This window comes from Camelus bactrianus, chromosome 20 (assembly GCF_048773025.1).
Source record: "Camelus bactrianus isolate YW-2024 breed Bactrian camel chromosome 20, ASM4877302v1, whole genome shotgun sequence".
NCBI lineage: Eukaryota > Metazoa > Chordata > Mammalia > Artiodactyla > Camelidae > Camelus > Camelus bactrianus.
The window spans coordinates 35,779,728-35,799,342 of NC_133558.1; the positions used below are offsets into that span (position 1 = coordinate 35,779,728).

The following is a 19,615-nucleotide window of genomic DNA, read 5'->3' on the forward strand; positions in this document are numbered from 1 at the left end:
TTCATCTCTTTCACTAAAAATATGACCACAAAATTGTTTCAGATGGTTACATTTGTTGGAATTTATCCATGAGTGACTGATGACAAATGCACCTCGGACACTTCATGAACGGCCACCAAAGAATGGTCCCCATTTGCCCTCTGAGAAGCCATATATGCTACATGTCCTGTGAATCAAATAGAAACCTCTTTTGCAGAAGAAAGATATGACAGTGGGATTGGACCCTTCCTCAGGCTGTTTAAAAATATTTATTTGGCTCCCACTGGGAGCAGAGATACTTCCTTGGTGCTTGAGATATTCAAGTGAAATGTAACATCACTCCTGGCCCTTATAGTAGCACAGGCCAACCATTGGAAAAATCTTACACGTTTGAGGCTGTATTGTTAGGAATTCACGTATATGATGCTCATATCTTCTTGTTCAGTGATTTTTTTTTTTTTTACCAGTACATAATTCCATTTTAAAGATAGTAAGACTGCTCTCCCAGTTTTATTTTGCCTCATTTTGGAGAGAGAAATCTTTTCCTCCTTTTTTCTTTTCAACTTGTGTATGTCTTCTTGTTTGCGTGTATCTCTTACTGAGCATAAATTCTCCCGTTTTGATTTTTTATTTTATTATGAGAGACTTCTCTTCATGTGTAAGATGATCTCATTCTAGGGTGTTAATTCTACCATCTTATTTTATGTTTTCCATTACTGTATTTGTTTTAATCTCTTTAATCTCTTCTTTCCAGCTTTCCATCTGAGAGATATGGTTATAATTTGTTAGTTTAGAATTTCTTCATCCTACTTTGTTGGTATGATTGCCCTTAGTTTAGGGCCCACAGTTCATTTTTATGTACCTCTGTCAATATCAATGTCTTCTCTCAGTAAAACAAATTCATTTGGCCCCTTCCATGGTCTCTCATCATGCTGATGTTGTTCAATTCTAGAGTTTTGTTTTTGGCATGTTATGGCTATAATTTCTTCCTTTCTTTTCTGTAGTTTTTTGCGTGTCTTTTTTATGGCAATGATACACTTACTCAGGGTGTTTTATTACCTTACCTTCCTCTATTTCTTGCTGCATCCTTCTGTGTTTATTTATCTTCTTATTCAAGTCTTCGATCCAAGAAAGTTTTAAGGTGGGTCTTTATTTGGGAAATATTTTGAGGCCTTGTGTGACTGAGAATATATTCTGTGCTTTCCCTTATTTATAGGACATTTTAACAGTTTACTAAATTCTAAGGGATAAAAATCTTAGACAAATTTGGTAATGTGATAAAGGTTTTTACCCTAATTTCCAAAAGATCTCAGTCTTTGGAATGGCTGAAAGCTACTAATATAACATAACTAAATAGAGAGTTTGTCTGTGGGCTTCTTAGCAATCAGTAAATACCCAACCTATTGTAAGGTTTCAAGTTTTGCTACAGAACTACCATGGTGTTAGGATGTGGTTCTAGCCGGGACATAGCAGGGAGTCAAAGAGGATGGGTTCTCCATTCTGGAGACCTTAGATTACAACAAGGCTCCAGAAAGCAAGGCTGACAGAATCCCTTAGGCGTGTTCTAAAACCCGGTTGCAGTGCCTGACAGATCTGTGTAGTTGGGGCAGGGAACGTGGATGTCCTGAAAGTTCAAAGGTGTATAACAGACATGGTAGAGTGTTAGGAGGTGCTTACATCATTCCTGGAATGTGGTTTGAAATTATGCAGGGGGAGATGTTGGGGATGGAGAAAGAGGGCCCAGCTCCAGGGAGGTGGGGCTGGCAGGTACCAGATCGGAGGCACCTTCCATTTCACGTGTCGGCTTACGGTCCTCCGCTCACCTGCCTACCCACCATTCACGCATCCTCTCCCTCTTCAGCCTCCCTCTGCATACTCTCAAAGATGCCCCTGGGGGAGCAGTGTTAGGAGAGAGCAGGGTGGGGTCTGGTCGAGGGCCTCTGGAAGTGGGGGTATGACTGACCCCATAGCAGTCATGACTGCTCCTCCTCTTCAGAAACACTTCTGGATTTTTGTGATACGCGGGTTGACGCCTCTTGACGCACTCCTGGGTTCTGCCAGAGGCTTCCTGCGACTGGGGGTAACTCGGTACAAATTAGGAACAGCGGGGGTGGGACTAAGGCTGGGCAGGTGTCCAAGCTTGAACTGGTCACCATACAACAGTTCAATAAATGGAGAAAACGTTGTTGGGGCAAGGAGTAGTGACTTTATTCTGAAAGCCAGAAGACTGAGAAGATGGTGGACCAGTGTCCCAGAGAACCATCTTGCCTGAGTTAGAATTCAGGTTTCTTTTATACTAAAAGGGGAGGGAGTAAAGTCAAGCATTTCCTGCTTCCGGTTAGCTTCTGGAGGGAATGTGTTAATTTCTTCCTTCCTGCTGCCAGTCCCGGGTGGGCCTGGTCAGGATGTTTCCCGTGAGCTAAACAAAGGTATTTTAGCTTAAATGCTCATTACCTGGGAGGCAGGGCTCCCAGAGATGGGCCATTATGTGTAATTTAAGCTTATAGGCAACATCCCTTTAGTGATAAACAAGCCATAGAATGCAAAGGTTAAAATAAAAGAAACAGATCTAATATAGAGTCAGATTTGTTTCCCCCAATCATAATATGTCACATTGGAATAAACGGCTAATGCCCCATATATTCTGTCGAAGAGAAAGGACAGGGCGAGAAGACTCCACCAACATCATCTGTTGTGCAGAAGGAGACATTTGGTTTCTGATGGTGCTGGAGTTAGTCTGACACTGAAAACAGTTGAAAATGATGCTTCATTTCAATTGCTGTAGCGCTGAGCAGCTAATCATGCCCTTAAAGGGGAGAGGAAAAAAAGAGAGCAACCAATATGCTACCTTGTCAATTCCAATTTCAGTTTCCAGAATTTATTTTCAGTCCTAAAATGTTGTTAGAATGGAGATTTTGCTCCATTTCCATTCCAGCCCGGGAGCTGTGCAGTGAAGAAAGCGAATGATCTGTCTGATCCCCTCGGGGAGTGGTTTTCTGGTTGAGAAAGAAACAACTCTAGGTGAAAAATGTGAGTCAACACTGGGACGTGGTATTTGTTTTCAAAAACAGGCTGATTGCGCAGATGGCAAAAATTCCATCCTCCTGCCCTTTTGAAGGTGGTCTTCGGGGGAGGAGGGGATTCTAACATGTCCTGAGTCTGGGCCTCCTGGGATGGAAGAGGAAAGGTCAGGAGTGAAAAATAGTATAATTGGGGAATTTTCAGCCATATCTCAAGAGATCTGTTGCAAAGATCAAAGCAGAACATTCTTGTTCTCTTACTGGTGTTAGACTTACTGGTACTTCGACACCAGTATGACGATATTAATGATCAGCACTTAGCAGCGAGTTTTCTGCGGGTTTACCAAACAACTCACATGAACTGGATTCCAGCTGAACATGTGCGAAGACTCAGGGAACACACAGAAGGATGCTGTGAATCTGTGTCTGTGAAAGTTCACACAAGGAGCGATCGGCACCCGTTGGAACTGCCATGAAGGATCCCAGGTGAGAGTCTACGGAGAAGGCATCCCCGTGCGTGTCCCTTCCTCCCCAGCTGTGGTTCAGTGTGGGAGACTCCAAAAAGGGACATTGTTTTTTTTTCTGAGACAGCAATCACTTATCGGTGAATGGATTTTTGCTTACCTATCAGACTCACTGAACAATCCAAGCAGAGAAGGAGTGGAACTCATCGAGTTAGGGCCCAGAATTTAAAGATGGGAAAATCAGGGCCCAGAGACAAAAGGATTTTTCCCAGTCTACACTGGAAGTTAGTGGCCTAGACAAATTTGTAAACCTTTGGATACCACCAAAAATAGACACTGTACCTTTAAATTCTAAAATTAAATATACAAGCTACTGATGGGGTTTTGTAATTAAAAAGAAAAACCATCCCATGCTAATGCGGATGAAATCTTTAAGATGTGTCAGTGGGAGGAGCGTGTGTCTGACTGTCATTAAGGCAGCTACGTCCTCACTGCACTAATCGTGACCTGCCCGCATTAGGGACAGACTCGGAGCACTGCCCGTGTTTTCTATGCCCAGGCATAGAAGCTTGAACGATAAAATCAATCAGCTAGTGTCTGGTGCACAAAATGCTAGCATATGGTGGGTCCTGTCCTCAAACAGCTTGGGGTCTTTGGGGGAAATGAGACAAACTCATGTTTAACAGCCTTAATTCACAGAACGCGCATTTTCAAGGACTTCCTAGGGCTTGGTTTCCCCAGTGGAGCCGATGCAGGCAAAATCTCCGCCCCAGAATTGGCTTCCTCGTGTTTTTGCACTCATTTTCCCCATCCACTCCGAATTTTCTCCCTGTCTTCCCATCAGCCCAACGATGAGTAATTCCTTTCCAGCTACGAACCCCCACCCCTATCAGGGGACTTACCCGGTAGCTTTCAGCCTCTCGGGAAGAAGGTCCTTCCTCCTAGACCAGGTCAGACTCACCTGCTCTGAACCCTCGTAACACACCGAACTTGTACTTCAGAGCACATTATTTTGTGTTTGCGCCCATAGAATCCTGATTATATGTTGAGATCTGCCTCTCCCGCCGCACTGCGGTCTCCGGGGGCAGGGATGATCTCTCTTTGTTCACTGTCATGTCTCTAACATCCAGCACAGTGTCTGGCACATTAGCTCACATCAACGGGCACATTGATAAAAAAAGACCCCTGGTAAATTATTTAATTATACACTTGCAGGACCACTTAATTGATTAGGACTGTTTGACTATAGTTCATGTCAGTTGTGGATAGATAAATATTTGGAAAACATCAGTTCCACCAGCTCATACGAAAATGTTGGCTGTGGCCTCAATTTTCAACCTATGGTAGGATTGGCACCCGCTGGGACCCATATGAAACGCAGGTGCTCGGGTCCCTCTCTGGACTTGCTGCGTCAGGGGCTGAAATTTCCAGAACTCCCCAGGTGCTTCCTGTGGACTGGGGTATGTTGTTGAGCAGGGATTAGAAACTCAAATGTCTTGTATGGCCAGGCAGAGCCCCTAAGTGAGTGAAGGAAACCAGACAGACATGTATAAATAATCATGATCCTAGGTGACCTCCATTGGTAGGAGTGGTGGCCCCTCAGTTGACCTGGAGATTAGCTTCATCTAAAGGGGGCAGCGCTGTACACATCAAGACGATTGCAGGCCTAGTGTTTGCGAGACCCTTGAGCAGTTCAAGAGAAGGAGACACGAACCTGCAGGTAGAATCTGTGGACTCAAACACTGGCAACTACATTCAATTCTTTTTGAAGGAGGAGAATCATGAAGGTCCAACAAACACATGTGTGATAGCGCTGGTTCAAAAAGTTTGCAAAGTTTCTCTGGTTTGCAAAATTTCCTACAAATCAGGAGACTGGGGGATGCAGTATATACTTCTAATTCTTCACTAACACAGACTTCTTTAGTTTTGCAAGTCAGAAAACCATCTTTTCTCTATTTCCTGCCTTTTCTCTTTTATTACTAATTTATCTATTCGATACACATTGTGTCTTTCCTCTGTGCTGAGTGGGCTCTGTCCCAAGGTACTGGAGCCCTAATGGTGAACAGCATGGGATGCACATAACTTCCAGGGGCCACGGTCTCGGGATGACAGCACCACACTTGGGAAACACAGTGCTTTATGTCAGTGTTGCCACAAACTGTCACGTCTGTCTTTGAGAGATGTTCTTAGGAAGGTTACACTCTTGCTTGAGTTGTTCACAAATCTTGGTGGGGGACAGATGTCAGAGGGACGGCTTCCTGAAGACAAATGGAGTGAAGGAGTTTTTATAAGAGGATGGGGCTCAGCCAAAACACAAGCCCAAAGGAGGGAATTCTGATTAGCAGGTGTAGCATCCTTGGAGACTCTAAAATGTAAACACGTCCTGTGACAGGCAGGCAAGAAAAAAATCTACTTCATCTTCGACCATGTTGCATATTTTCTTTTCTTCTAGTTTCTGGCTTCTCATTTCGCTAGTTGGGTGGAGGGGATTTTGTCTGTCTTTGGAGAAACAGTGACATTTATGAGAAAGCCCTGCACTGGCGACAAACACTCCTCAAAGCTTTCTATTAGTTTGGTGGCAGCTGTAATCAAGAGTGTAATAAAACTCAACTGAGCGTTTTATTCAAACGTGGCTTGTTGATTAGCCCATGGTGGTGGGTGAGCAAAGGTCTGATTAATCTCTTCTACAATATCTGGGGCTGGAGTGTCCATGCAGGATCGAAGGATGCTTTGTCTCATTTCATCTGAGCTTTCCATTTTGTTGATCTATGTTGAATAACGCTCTGATGATAAAACTAGTAACTCTTCTGTTTTGTTTTTTTTTTTTTTTGAGGCAAAATTGTAATTTGTTCTCCAGAACACTCACCACCAAGTAAACAGGCTTGGAGATCTCTCTCTTTCCTCCTGTGTTTACCTACTCTCTATAGCAAGCCATCCATCTATATGGAATGCATTTTATTTTATTTATTTTTTCATGGAGGTACTGGGGATTGAACCCAGGACCTCGTTCATGCTAAGCACGTGCTCTACCACTGAGCTATACCCTCCCTCCCTTGGAATTTATTTTAACGTTTTAGCTTCATCATTTCCATTCTGATTGTGAGAGGGTGCTTGCACTTGATTTGTTCCCCCATGTAACATCTGTAGCCCTCATGCTTTACAAAGCCTCTGCATTCAGCACACACATCAGCTTCAGCATTATTGCTCTGGAACCTTTCCCATTGTTTCTTCCCTCATCAACGAAATATCTTGTCTACCTGATGCTCCTTCACTCAGCCAGGAAAACTTGAATTCATTCTATTCCCTAAGGCAATGATTGAGTTTAAACCTCCTTTTTTATTCTCTCTCTCTCTCTCTCTCTCGATTATTTAAATATCTTCCAATCCCCCACCCGATCTATATTCCGTGCATCAGCCACTGTGACTTCTTTTGACATGAAAATCTGATCACGCTTGCCCCTGTCTTGCTTAGGGACTTCAGTGGCTTGTCACTGCCTTAAAAATGAAGCCCAAACTCCTCATCTGACATAAATGCTTCATTGTCTTGTGTTTTTGCTGCATGGCGCCATCAGCTACACCAGCCACTCCTGAACTGCTTCTGATTTCTGAATGGGACTCTCTTGCCTCTAGTATGTGGCTTTTCATTTTGCAAAATGGCCCACACCACTGCCTCCCCATCTCCCCTCTCCCATCTCCCGAGTGTCTTCCCAGTGGAATGTTACCACTTCTTGTGCTTTGAGAGCACCATCTCTCGAGACTGTCACTCTGTTTTGCAATCATGACTCTGCCGCTTACTAGCTCTGGACCTCGAGTAGGTTATCCTGCCCTTTGGTTCTTTTGTTTCCACATTTGTGAAACAGGGTAAAATTAGTGCTCATGTCATTAGGCTTTTGTCAACACTGAATAAACACATATAATGCATTTATCATGCAAGTACACAATAAATTATTATGATTAAATCCATTAACAGTATCACATTTTATGAACTATTTTTGATCACCTTGAAGATAATAAAAAAGCAAACCTATTATGACCCGAGATCGTAAATAGAAGAAAGCATTCCAAAGCCAGATATAGATGATTTGAGAATTACCGGTGCATTAGGATCAGTCCTTTGCTGTTCTGTTTTGTTGATTTGGGTAGTTGATGCCCAGTTTTTGAAATTCAAGATGAAAATTAAACGGATTTAAATGAATGAATAGCTACATTGGAATGATGGAACAGAATATGAAATAGGGGTCACTTACTGACTCAACTGCTTTTCCAGTCTCAGTTGAATATTTTATTGGGAGTGTTCCAACATTTCCAAATTTCAGGGTGTTTATCCTGTTCTATCTTAAGAGATTAGGAGAATGGGGATTTGACATTGTACAAACTCCAATGATTCATGTAATTATCATACCACGTAACCAGGCAGGCTAAAGATTTTGCTGTCTCCAGGACCAGTTCCCTGGGTCTGAGGTTTGAAGCGGTACATAGCATCTGATCCGAAGCCAGATTTAGGATCTCAGGGGACCCTGATGAATGGGAGAAAGTAGGTGATTTCAGGCGATTTTTGGAGTGCTCCTTGGGTCTGTAGTTGGCTTGGGGCCAGTTCATGCTCCTTTTTTAAAGGAGTGGCCGCGGGCAGCTGGGAGTCCTGATGGCCCGACACCCAGAGGCTTTTGTAGCTGGCCCAGAGTATAATGGCTGGGACTTAATGAAGTTATGGCTTTCAATAAAAGCGAGCTCCGTTTTTGAAAATCAGCTGGAAAAGAGGAAGGAAACTGGAAACTGGAGGTGGGACCTCCTTGGCCTCCCCAGTGGCCACTGGTGGTGTCCTGCTGGGGCCGTTGGTGCACTTATGGGACCCTCTGAATTGCCCTAGAACCATCAGGAGCTGGTGATCCAATAACTGACTGATGAAATCAGGACCAGGCTGAGAGTGACAGGGGGCCAGTCATTTCCATTTGCCCGGATTTGCCCAGGACAATAGTAGAAACTGGGAGTGTTCCAGGCAAACCAGATATTGTGGTTCCCCTAAAGTTGGAGTGCGGAGACATGGTATAAACTAGAGGGGGTAGACAGATTTGTTACAAATGATTGCTCTCCCTTTGTCTGTGTCCCTCATTCTGTCTGTCTGTCTCTTTTCTTGCATATTTATGACTTTCTTCTATCTTAATAGGTTTAAGTGTATGAATAGTGCTCCAAAGATCCATTTAATAATAAAAATTCCTGTGTAAGCAAAAGAACCTCCCTCTGTTTAAGTGTCACTGTGTTGTAAACTGCAGTATAATAGCCTCGTCCGGTAGGATTGCCATTTTATGAAGTCGCTGTGTTTTGAGATGTTTTATATTCACATCAGCATTTACTGTCTACAGACGCGTCCACACTTCCTGCGGGTCTGAGTGTGATTTTTCTCCTTTGCTTTGGAGCTTTGCAATTAGAGGCCTGTTGTGAGAGTTGAAACAAATTTAACTTCGTTTCCTCTCTATGATATCCGTCAGTGTGTGTTTTTTTTTTTTTTTTTAACAATTCATTCATTCAGTAAACATTTAATTGCTGTCTCTGCTGTGTGCCAAGCGCTGTTAGGGTTTGTGTAGGACACAGAGATAAATAAGCTGTGGTCTTATGCTCCAAGTCATCAGCATCTGCTGTTTTTTTTTTTTCTATGTTATGAATATCTTCCTTTGTTTTTAATGACCATCAAATCTTAGTGTTTATACTTGATAGACTCTACTACAATCAGCAATAAGTTACTGACATCATTGTTGAACTGTTAACTGCAATGAAACTTAAACACTTATTTCTCCTTACTTCTACCCCCATCACATCCTGGGCACCTTTTCTATGAAGCTGAGTCATCCAATGGTGGCTATTCCTGAACACGAAACTCTTGACTCCAAAGAGGTAAATACACGTAAGGTACAATTGGACATCTGGTTATCCATTTGCACGTGATACTCGGTTGTAGAAATAAGCCAATCTTATTTTTTTTTAATATTCATAAAATCAGTTTTTTGTTTTTTTTTTTCCAAAGAAAGAGTGAAGTGGCCTGCTCTGGGTTGTTTGGAAGCCCCTGACAGTTAAATGAGTAAATTCTTGCTGCTTCTCATTGTGGAAGATGGTACTAAGTTCCCCGTGTTTGCAGAACCTTGATCACAAGCAAACTTCTATCCTGACTGTCTGTCTTTGTGATATTCTCTCTGGAGTCATATGTGAAACCACCCTTGTCTTCTTTTCCTAGAGGGTCAGTGGATGTCCCATAATACGTCTATGTGTACCTCATGGTAGCTCAGTTTCCCAACCTCCAAGAGAATTTTGCCTACGGCAGGTAGCGTCCCAGCCGAAGCATCTCAAACACAGCCTCTAAATTTCATGTAAATGTCTAAACACTTTCACGTTTTGAGCTGACAGACACAAATCTAAATTTTAAAACCTTGTTAATTTTATAAATGCTATTCAAAAAGACCAGAAAACAACACTGTAAAAAAAAAAATTATACCCAAAAGACAAGAAAATAATTTGTAAAGAAAATATTAATTTTGTATTAATTAAAAGCAAGAATAATTGAACAATGTTTTCTTCTTCTACATCCTCTCAGGCCATAAATGTGGGAAATGTGAGGGGGAAAAGTGCTTTGATGGACTTCTCTTTAAGAAGGTGAAAACTGAGCTCATTCATTCATTTCAGGTACCCTCACAAATGAGGCATGCTCAATTCTGCAGCATCTAAGTTTAGGGGAAAATATACAAAAGAGAAGCAGGAATAATAAAATTCCAAATTCCAAATGAAATTCTAAATAAAATCTGAATTTATCCCCCAAAGCATATTTTCCACAATTTAGGGCATATTAATCCACTTTTCAGAAACTGACATCCCTGTTTCTGCAAATTTTGAAACCTCTGTCATGCAAGACCCATGTGCCTCTCTGCTACAACTGTACTCATTAAAATAATAAAAGCATGTTACTAGTAGGTGTGATTTTGTATCCTTGACCACATCTCTGATTTTTTTTTTAAACCAGGATTATTGGCTGAATGAGTATGGACATATGGAAAACGTTCGATGCATGTAGCCAAGTAGCATTGCCGAATAATTGTGGCAGTTGAAGCCTGTTACAATACCTGTTTCCATGTATACTCACCAGCATTGAGAATTACTATAAATTGCTAATTTATGGAGAGCTTACTATATGTTAATGTGTTAGTCATTTTATATGCATTCTTTTACTTAACTTTCACAAAACGTTGTAAGTTAAGTATTATCATTGGCCCCATTTTACAGATAAGGAAAGTGGGGAAATCAGTATATTGCCTACAGTCAAAGAGCTGACCAGTGTCTGCACAATCAGGAACGGAATCCAGATATCACTGCCTGGAGCCTGAGCTCTTAACCAGTCTACTGTCCTCCATCACCTTCTTCATCTAAAACTCTATGCCATTTAAATCTTTTCCCCTCTGAAAATCATGTTTTCAAATATTTGCAATTTAAAAGGGAAAATGATGTTTCATTTTTATTTGTGTTAAAAATTTCTGTCTTTTTCTGTTATTTTCATCTATTTTGCTTTTGCATCGTATCATGCATTTATGTACTGATTTGGCGATATTTTTACTGTCGAGTTGTAAACTCCCTTTATATACTAAGGAGATGAACTCTTTGTCAAGTGTGGCAAACTGTGTAATAGTAAAAAAAAAAATGGACAAATATAAATGTCCTAAAATAGGAGAATGTTTGAATACATTTTGCTGATTTCAGATGAATGTTAAAAAATAGCCAAATGTTCCCTTTCAAACATAAGAATTTTGGCTCAAGTTTACAGTGGCTCTAGATACAAATGAGAATGTTTCTAGACAATCAGAGAAAATCAATTGGTTATTTAAATAACAGAAGAGTTTGGTTCAGATAATGACTGCTGAATGAAGAAATTCTGAATGTTGGGTGATGTGAAAGGCTCTGTTGCTGAGAAGAGCAGGGTAGATGCAATAGTGTAGAATCTGCATTTTTTTTTTTTTACCAGTTATGCACAACCGTAGCAACAAAACTTAAAATTAAGCTAGTGGATAAGATTGCCAAAAAATAATTTCAACTCTCATGTTTAGAATATACAAAAAGAAAAACAAAACAAAAAAACCATTATAAAATAACCCCAACTTTTGAAGTTTAACAACTGTGAGAGAGAGTTATTGCTAGTATTAAAAGAAACATAATTAAGCAGACTACCATTTTATGCATCTAATATGCTGTCTTTTACTTCTTAGTAACACTGGCACATTTGGGAGCAGTTTAACACCTTTTTTACAATTCCTTATGCCATGTGGTCAGACTGTAATATTTATCCGAGTATTCTTCCCAAACCCTCTCTTTGTTATTTATTTACCTGCAAAGCACCAACCAAGAAAACGACTTTTTTTGCTTTATGCATTTCTGGTCTTATGAGTATAGGACCTAAGAAGTAAAACGTGCTAGTGACCAACCCAGTGTGAATGAACAATCATGGAGAACCTCGACTAGATCTCAGAATTTCTGCCTAGCTGTTCTCTCCCTTCCTAATTTTTTTGGGGGGTGTGGGAGTGGAGAGATAATTAGGTTTATTTATTTTTAGAGGAGGTACTGGGGATTGAACCTGTGACCCTATTCGTGCTAAACATGCGCTCTACCATTTGAGCCAAACCCTCCCCGCCTTCATTTCCTACATGATAGCAGTTTGCCTTTTTCGCTACCATACTCCTGTTTCCTGCATTCGCTCCGCGCTATTCGTAGACGCTAGTTTTAAAACTAGCTCAGTAATTCATTTAAAAGCAAATAGATCTCAGATTTATCTGATTTAATTTGATCACCATCTTGGTAAGTCCTATGATTTATAAAGTACATTGAAAACCAACTAACTCAAAACAATGATGCTGCTTCTCATCTGGTTCAATGGTTCTCAGCTCTGGTTCTGAGCAGCAGAATCTCCTGGGACTTTTTAAAAGTCCGATTAACAGGGTTCTGCTCTGGGAAATTGAAATCAAGAATCTCTGGAGGTGGGCGGAGGCAACTTTAAAGTCTCTGCATGCATTGTGATCCTCAAATACACATATATTTCTTTTCATATTCTTTTCCATTACAGGCTATTACAAGATACTGAATCTAGTTCCCTGTGCTGTGCAGTAGGACCTTGTTGTTTATCTGTTTTATATACAGTAGTGCATATCTGCAAATCTTGAATTCCCAACTTACCCCCTCTCCCCCTGGGAACCAAGAGTTTGTTTTCCATGTCTGTGAGACCTGTCACTCTTCATGTGACCTGCTACATGTGGCCCTAGGACTATTTTATTTTTAACTTGAGGATCAATTGATTTCCAAAAACATGGTTAGATGCATTGGATTCTGACCTTTCAGACTCACTTGTCATTAACACAACTGGAGAGCTAATCATTCACCCGCTGCCCATAAAACACACACGAGGCAGATTCTTCTCCTGGTTTCTTATTCCTTCTCGCTGCAGATTTTTGATAACAGTTCTGCTGGCAAGGTGGCTGTCTGTGGCTGATTTCCTGCTGTGGTGTCTATAAGTTTCCATGTTCATTTTATTTGGAATTCCAGAACCTCCATGGCCGTCTCAAGTTCTAATTTTATGGGCCGAGCGTCTCATTCCTTTATCTCTCTTCTCCAGATGAGATGCAGAAAAGAGAAAATAAGTTATTTGTTTATGGAAGCCACTCTCATTTTCTGGTTTGCGTCAAGGGTGAAAAATCAAATTATTAAGAGGAATGGGCCCATTCTGTTCCCTTCAGGCAGTTTTCCATAGATACGATTTATTAAGTCAAGCTTTGATAAATCTTGGATTGCAGTGTTGAAGGTTGTAATTATAGGTAAGAACTTGGAATCTGGATATTATTGACTGCTGGTTAGAAGGAGTTTTATATACTTTGATGGACAACTGGCCAGCGGGCCAGGGTAAATTTGTCTTATAAAGACACCTGACACGAATAGCTGAATGGATGCCCACCTTGCGCACGTATCCAGGTGGGCAAGGAGCCAGTAAAGAGACATTCCAGTCCTACCTCCAGACTTGGCAGCAGTGGACCCCACCAACATGACCTTCCTGTGTTATAAACCCCCAGCCTCTGTTGAGAAAATTAAAAAAAAAAAATTTTGTCAACCCCGAAGTCCTCTTCACAAAAGTAGTAGAGACAGAAAACACTTTTTATTATTGAGTAAGTATTAAACCAGAATGTGATGTCTGTCCCGGACCAGCACGAAGAGGTTGCAAAGACCAGAAGGAATCTCACCCTTCATGTAGCCAAGCAGGTTTAACTCATTACACGTATGTTCTCGACATAAACAATAGTTCGGTTTCTCCCCAAGGAAAAGAATTTGACAGCACCATGCATTACACGCAGTTCATCCTAAATCACCCTGGTGACTAGGGGGCCCTCTGCTTTAGTTAATTGGCTTTACACAAAGGAAGAATACACTTTTCATATCTTTATGGCAGGAGGCGGTTTTACGACTCGGAACCAGGTGTCAGTTAATGTTAGGCTCCTCCCCTCCCTGGGAAACTAGGAGAAACTAGGAGATAAGGCTGCCATCTCCCTGGGATGTTTACCTTCAAAGGAGATTGCTCTCAAGTCCTTGAGAAAGACTTTCCTGAGTCTTAAAGCTGACAAAATGCCCATCTTGTTTTCAAAAGGATTTATCTACATTTCGGATAGAGGGGTATGTACCTAGAAGGACCAGTTTTCTGAAATAAATTTTCTAAGAACAAGGAAGGGAAATCTCTTCCTTTATTTTCAACGAGGAGAATTAAGCCTCTTTTTAGAAATTTTGATGTGTCCTTACACCTGGTAGACGTGGGGGCAGAATTGAGGTCCAAGAGCATCTGACTCTGACGTAGCCAATAAAAAGAATCAGTTCTGACCTATGTTCTTTTCTAGGGACTTGGTTGAAAATACTGTGGGAGAGGTGGAGGGCTGATGATTCTGGACTTTCAAAGTCATTTCAATCCATGTATGTTGGGTTTTACATTGTAGTGAATCATGGCGAAGCTGAACGGAAGTCAGAGAGTAGAAGGATGGATATTCCTGTTTGTGCTGGTTTTTTAAGATACCTCCCTCCCCCGCCAAATAATAGAATGGGGGGAAATAACTATTTGGAGCTCCGGTCATCCAGATGTTAAGTGTTTTGACCTCAGATTCAATGTTGTGTCCCCTAGACTCCATTTTACCTGCTTTATACCAATCCTGCCACCTTTACAGGGCCTTACTTACTAAACTATCATTGCTTCTGGCTTATGGAATCTGGCACTAGATCTTGTATTTTTAACCCCCAAGTTAGTAAGTATGTAAGTGTCCCAAATGCATTTAAAATCTTTCGGGAAAAACTGAATATATAGCAGTTAATAAATTATGATGTACCTTTTCTGGAATTGACTGTTTACTCTGGAGACATGAGGTCTGGTTTCATGTCGATAAGAACATATATGGAGATCACTTTGCTTTCATTTGGCAGACAAGAATATTCCAAGTGGGTTTTGTATTAAAAGGGAACGCAAAATCAATTTACACAGCACATTCTTTAAAAAAAGTGCTTTCTGAGATGTTGGTTTAAAGTTTCACCACACTACATCACTTATTACCTAAAGTTAACTCTAAACAAACCAAATAAAAAACCCCAAAATTGGAAAGTGACTCCCTTTAAAATGATGATTTTCTAAATGTCTGAAGGTCTTTCTTATTTATATTTTCTTATCCAAAGTAAGTGTGCTGTTCCACGGGCCATATGATACAGAACTGAGCCTTCACTGCCAGGGGGCCAGTCTGAAAATACGAATTTGTTCATTTATTTGATTAATGATTGTCATCTTTCTCAGATGTGGAGATTGGTTTTTTCCCCAAGTTACTGAGCTCTTTACCCGAACTGAGATTGGCAGAGGAGAGTAAAAACTTCACAATGTGTCCACAGTCATGACTCCACCTGTCACAGCACAATGCATTCAAACCAGCCGCTGAATCCTGGTACCAGACATGCCTTTGACCTCCCGGTGGGTTCAGGAAGTGCTGAGGAACACCGCTGAGGCTGCCAGCATCGTGTCGGGGGATGACCTACCTGGTCCCCTTCAATCTGATTTAATTATTCCAAGTCCAGTATTTTATTTGATGTTATGATCCTGTCTACAAGTGAATCCTTATAAATCTTCTGTGTAAACTCTTCTGGTGACGGTGGGTTTACCGTTTACAAGCCAGACACGATTTATGTTTTCATGTGGCTGAGACAAACTAATGACTGAATAAAACGACAAAAACAAACAGGAAACATTGAACAAACTTGGGTTTAATTTCAAATTCCACGGCCTTGGGTGTGATATGTAATCTTTGGAGCCTCCATTTCATTCTCTGTGAAATGAGATCAAAGGATTATGGGGACGATTTGCATTAATGCATGTAAAGTGCTTAGCATATAAAACACACAGCACTTAATAAGTGTCAGCCTAGTGGTAATGATTTCTTGAAATCTCTCGTCACAGTAACTCCCAGATGTTGCTTCTTTCAGGAAAATCAAATGCAAGGTCGTTTTTATTTGTTAGAGAGAAAAGGCGAGGGAATTGAGTCATTTTCTCCTTTCATTCTAAAGCTTCGGCGAATTCCAGGCGATGAAAGCTACGACTCACTTATTCCATGACTGTTGATTTTCTATGACCGGAGCAAATCCGTGCGGGGTTGGAGCTACCCCCTGTTTCTAGTCGCTTTTTCCCACCTCCTCCTTCCAACCTAACAAATGCAGCTTCTCCGTGATGCGGTTGTATGTCCCTGTTTCCTCATCCTGCTCAGCCACTTGGCCACGCCGCACGCAGCCTTCCTGTCTGCCTTCCTTACACCTTGCACGACCCCGCCGTCCCCCGTGGAGCCAGCACTTAGCCACAGCTCCCTCAGACCACTGCTTCTTCCCTCTGTGATCCCGCCCAGGACAGAGCAGGGAGAGCAGCCTGCAGAAGAGAAGCTGACCTCCCTTGTTTTCCACCTTGAGATGTCCAGTCATGGCCATTTCCTTCCGTTGGCATCACTTCATCACATTGTTCCACTAGGGTGCGGTTCCAGAACTAAATTTCCCTTCCGTGGGTTCCTTTGTACTTCTTTCTTGACTTGTGTAATCTGCTAACACCTAGCTCCACTCAGTGAAGTTCACCTTATCTGCCCCAGACAGTGTAACCCTATCCAACAGGAACACGTAGAGATGGATGGAGAACGAAGACACGATTCGATTGGCAGCATTAGGAAGCCAATTGAATCAATATGTGAGAAAAGGGCCAGAGGTCCATTTGCTGTCTCTGTCTTTTGTGCTGTGCCGTTTGGCAAAAGCTGGGACTTAGTCCAATCCCCGTTCATTTTCCCTCCCTGTTTTCAAGGACTACATTTTAGGGAGTGATGCTAGAGGAAGAGGAAGGCAGCGGGCAAGTGACTGAAGGGTGAGGAGTTGTGGGCGGCGTTCGGCTCTTCCCTTCGGTGCCCCGCCCGTCCCAGCCACCAGCACCCCTTTGCGGAGAGACTGCTCTGCTGATTTCTCCAGAGACCACAGTCTGATGTGAACAAACAGCTGTGTGTCTTTATCCCACATTAACTGCACAACAAGAAAATGTCTATTGAGGAAAAAAAAAATAAACAGAAGTTCCTTTCTTAGAAACCCTTTTTTAATGTGACATGCTCTGTCTGAATATGAATGTTTACATTCGGGGGTGTGGTTTTAAAAAGTATGTACCCCCATGGACCTGACTCCTCTTTTCTCTGATTTTGCAGCAGTGAAGATGGAGCAGAAGATGGAAACATAAACCGGGCTGAAGTTTTTTGGAGTGCTGGTGCTAATCACTTGCTAGATTTAACTTTTATTATTATCATTATTGTTTTCAGTCTTAGCGTTTTCTTTATGAACCGCCACGCAGCAGCGGACCTAAAAAAGCCTCCCGCCGGCACAGGACGTCACAGTATCGCTAACACCCAGCGTAGGAGACATTTACCTACAGCTTCTCCCATCACTGGTAGAGCCTTAACGCCTTCTGTTAAGCTGACAGCAATACTAATGCGCCCCTGTGTTTAGCAGCCAAATAAAGAAGAAATATGAGTAAATAGAAGAATGGATGTGGCAATTTTTCAACACCAGTTTTATTTAACGCATACGTTACTTCCTGAATCAGGCTTTATTCCCCTTCTGCTCAATTTTTTTTTTTTTTTAACATGTTTAAAAAAAAAAAACAAAAACTAAAAGAAATGAATCCCCGCCTGCTCTCAGGGTTTCACTGAGGAGCTCTTGAATGTGAGAATGTTGGCATTTCACCAAACACACTGTTTTCCTGTTCTGGCTGGGTTCTCTGGTTGATGGGACAGACAGCCATGTTGAGCATCCAGTTGCTGGAATGTGCCTAACATCACTGTCTCTCTGTCCACCACCCCATGGTTCTTGTCAAGGCTGCTTCAGAGTCAGTTTGTGCTCATAATCTTGGGAGCAACCAAGACCATAAAGCAAAGCAGACTGTGACAGTCCTGGGAGCCGACGCTCTGGCACACCCAGTGCCAGTGCCTGCCATGTTGGCTGTGTTCAGATTCTTTCCCAGCTGCTGTCCCCAGTAGCCTGTCCTCACCTTCTCTAAGTGGTTTCCTTTTTATAGCCCTCTGCCCAGCTGGGAAGCCTGGGGCCACACCCTCAGGAGGAATCCACAGCGGTTCTGGACGGTGAGCTCCTGGCATCAGAGGAGCCTCAGTAAAGGCTACTTATCCTTGCTCACAACCCATGTTCCCCTTGGAGCCAGCTCTTTCTGGGCCACAGCTCCCTCAGACCACTGCTTCATTATCCCCATCATCCGGGGCAGAGCAGGGAGAGGTGCTCACAGAAGAGCAACTGACCTCCTTCATCCTCCATGCACCATTTTGGAATGCCCTGTTGTCCCGTCATCAGTTGGCACCTGGAAATCCAGCATCCTCATCGTCCCCTCCACGAGTGGGTAAGGAGCGGTGGAGCATCAGTCAAGCCTTCTGCTCATCTCTCCTCCCCCAAACAAAAGCTACTTGTCCAGCTGCTAAATTGTGTGTGGCATCCCTTCCAATTATAGATGATAACCTCTAGAAATTCCGGTGTTCCATCTCAGGTGGAAGGCAACCCCCTAAGTGCAGCACATGAATTGAATCTAACATTTACAGTGAGCCTCTGAGGTAGGTAAGAGTGTCATTCATATTTTATGTTTGTGAAAATGGATTCCAAAAAATTCAATCAAGCTGGTAAGTGGTAGAGACAGAATGAGAACCCAGATAATCAGGTTCCAAGACCAAGCCATTTGTTCAATCATTTGTCCATTCATCTCTGACCCTGGGAATAAAGGATTGAGTTCATCACACTCCTTGGTTCATGACTATCATAAGTCTGGGCAAGACTCCTCTCCTGTGTGCTTGTTGATTGGGTATTTGATGAATTAACTTTTACAATAATTTCTGTCTTCCTGTCTCCTGCCATAGGCACATATTCTTGTGTTTAATGAATATACATTCTTTACGGATATATGTTTTGAAGATGTGCATTGTTTTTCTCTGCATAGATATTTAGTAAATGTAAATGGTATAGTTTATATTCTGTCTCTTTTCTTTTCTTTTCTCCACTCAGCACGATGGTTTTTAAGCTCTGTCCACAGTGTTCTGTAAACATCTGGTGAATTACTTCCTCACCGCTGCCCGCTGTGGCTTCGTCACTTCTCACCCGCCCACCTGCCCAAGGTGGGCTCTCTGGTTGCCTCCCTCTACCAGGAACAGTCGTGATGCGCTTTGTTGCATGTAACCTTTTGTGGACCTTTGTGAGAATTTCCCTGGACTAGATACCCAGGCTTAGCATTGTTTAGTTTTAAGCCTCCATGTGCTTAATTTGACTGAATCCTCCCAGATTGCTATTCTCTAGAATGGAGGCGCTCATTTTATTCCTGCCAGCAAGGCGTTAGTGCTCTTATACCTCCAAGCATCTCTCTACTTGGATCTCTGTGCCTTGAAACATCAGGCTTTACTCTCACTGAGGGCAACGGTTAGTACAGGAAGCTTGTTGGAACAGGGGTCCCATTCGTCCTACCTTTTCCAGTTCTCAGAGGCTTTTATACCCTCTAACTCAGTGCCGCTGTCATTCAGGTACTGTTGTCTTCATAGCACTGATGGAAACCTTG

General features: G+C 42.2%; 1 protein-coding gene across 18 annotated transcripts in view; it reads left to right on the top strand.

Annotated features, from left to right (window-relative positions):
- The window catches only part of MLIP (muscular LMNA interacting protein), a 206,378-nt gene extending 187,342 nt beyond the window's left edge, over nucleotides 1-19,036 (top strand). For 10 of the 18 annotated variants that reach the window (XM_074348941.1, XM_074348924.1, XM_074348933.1 and 7 more), the window contains 2 exons: nucleotides 9,298-9,351; nucleotides 10,469-10,722. In XM_074348941.1, the coding sequence (XP_074205042.1) occupies nucleotides 9,298-9,351; nucleotides 10,469-10,519 (105 nt within the window). In that variant the 3' untranslated portion in view covers nucleotides 10,520-10,722. The other 8 variants (XM_074348925.1, XM_074348935.1, XM_074348927.1 and 5 more) reach the window with 4 other exon arrangements.
- The last annotated feature ends 579 nt before the right edge of the window (nucleotides 19,037-19,615 follow it).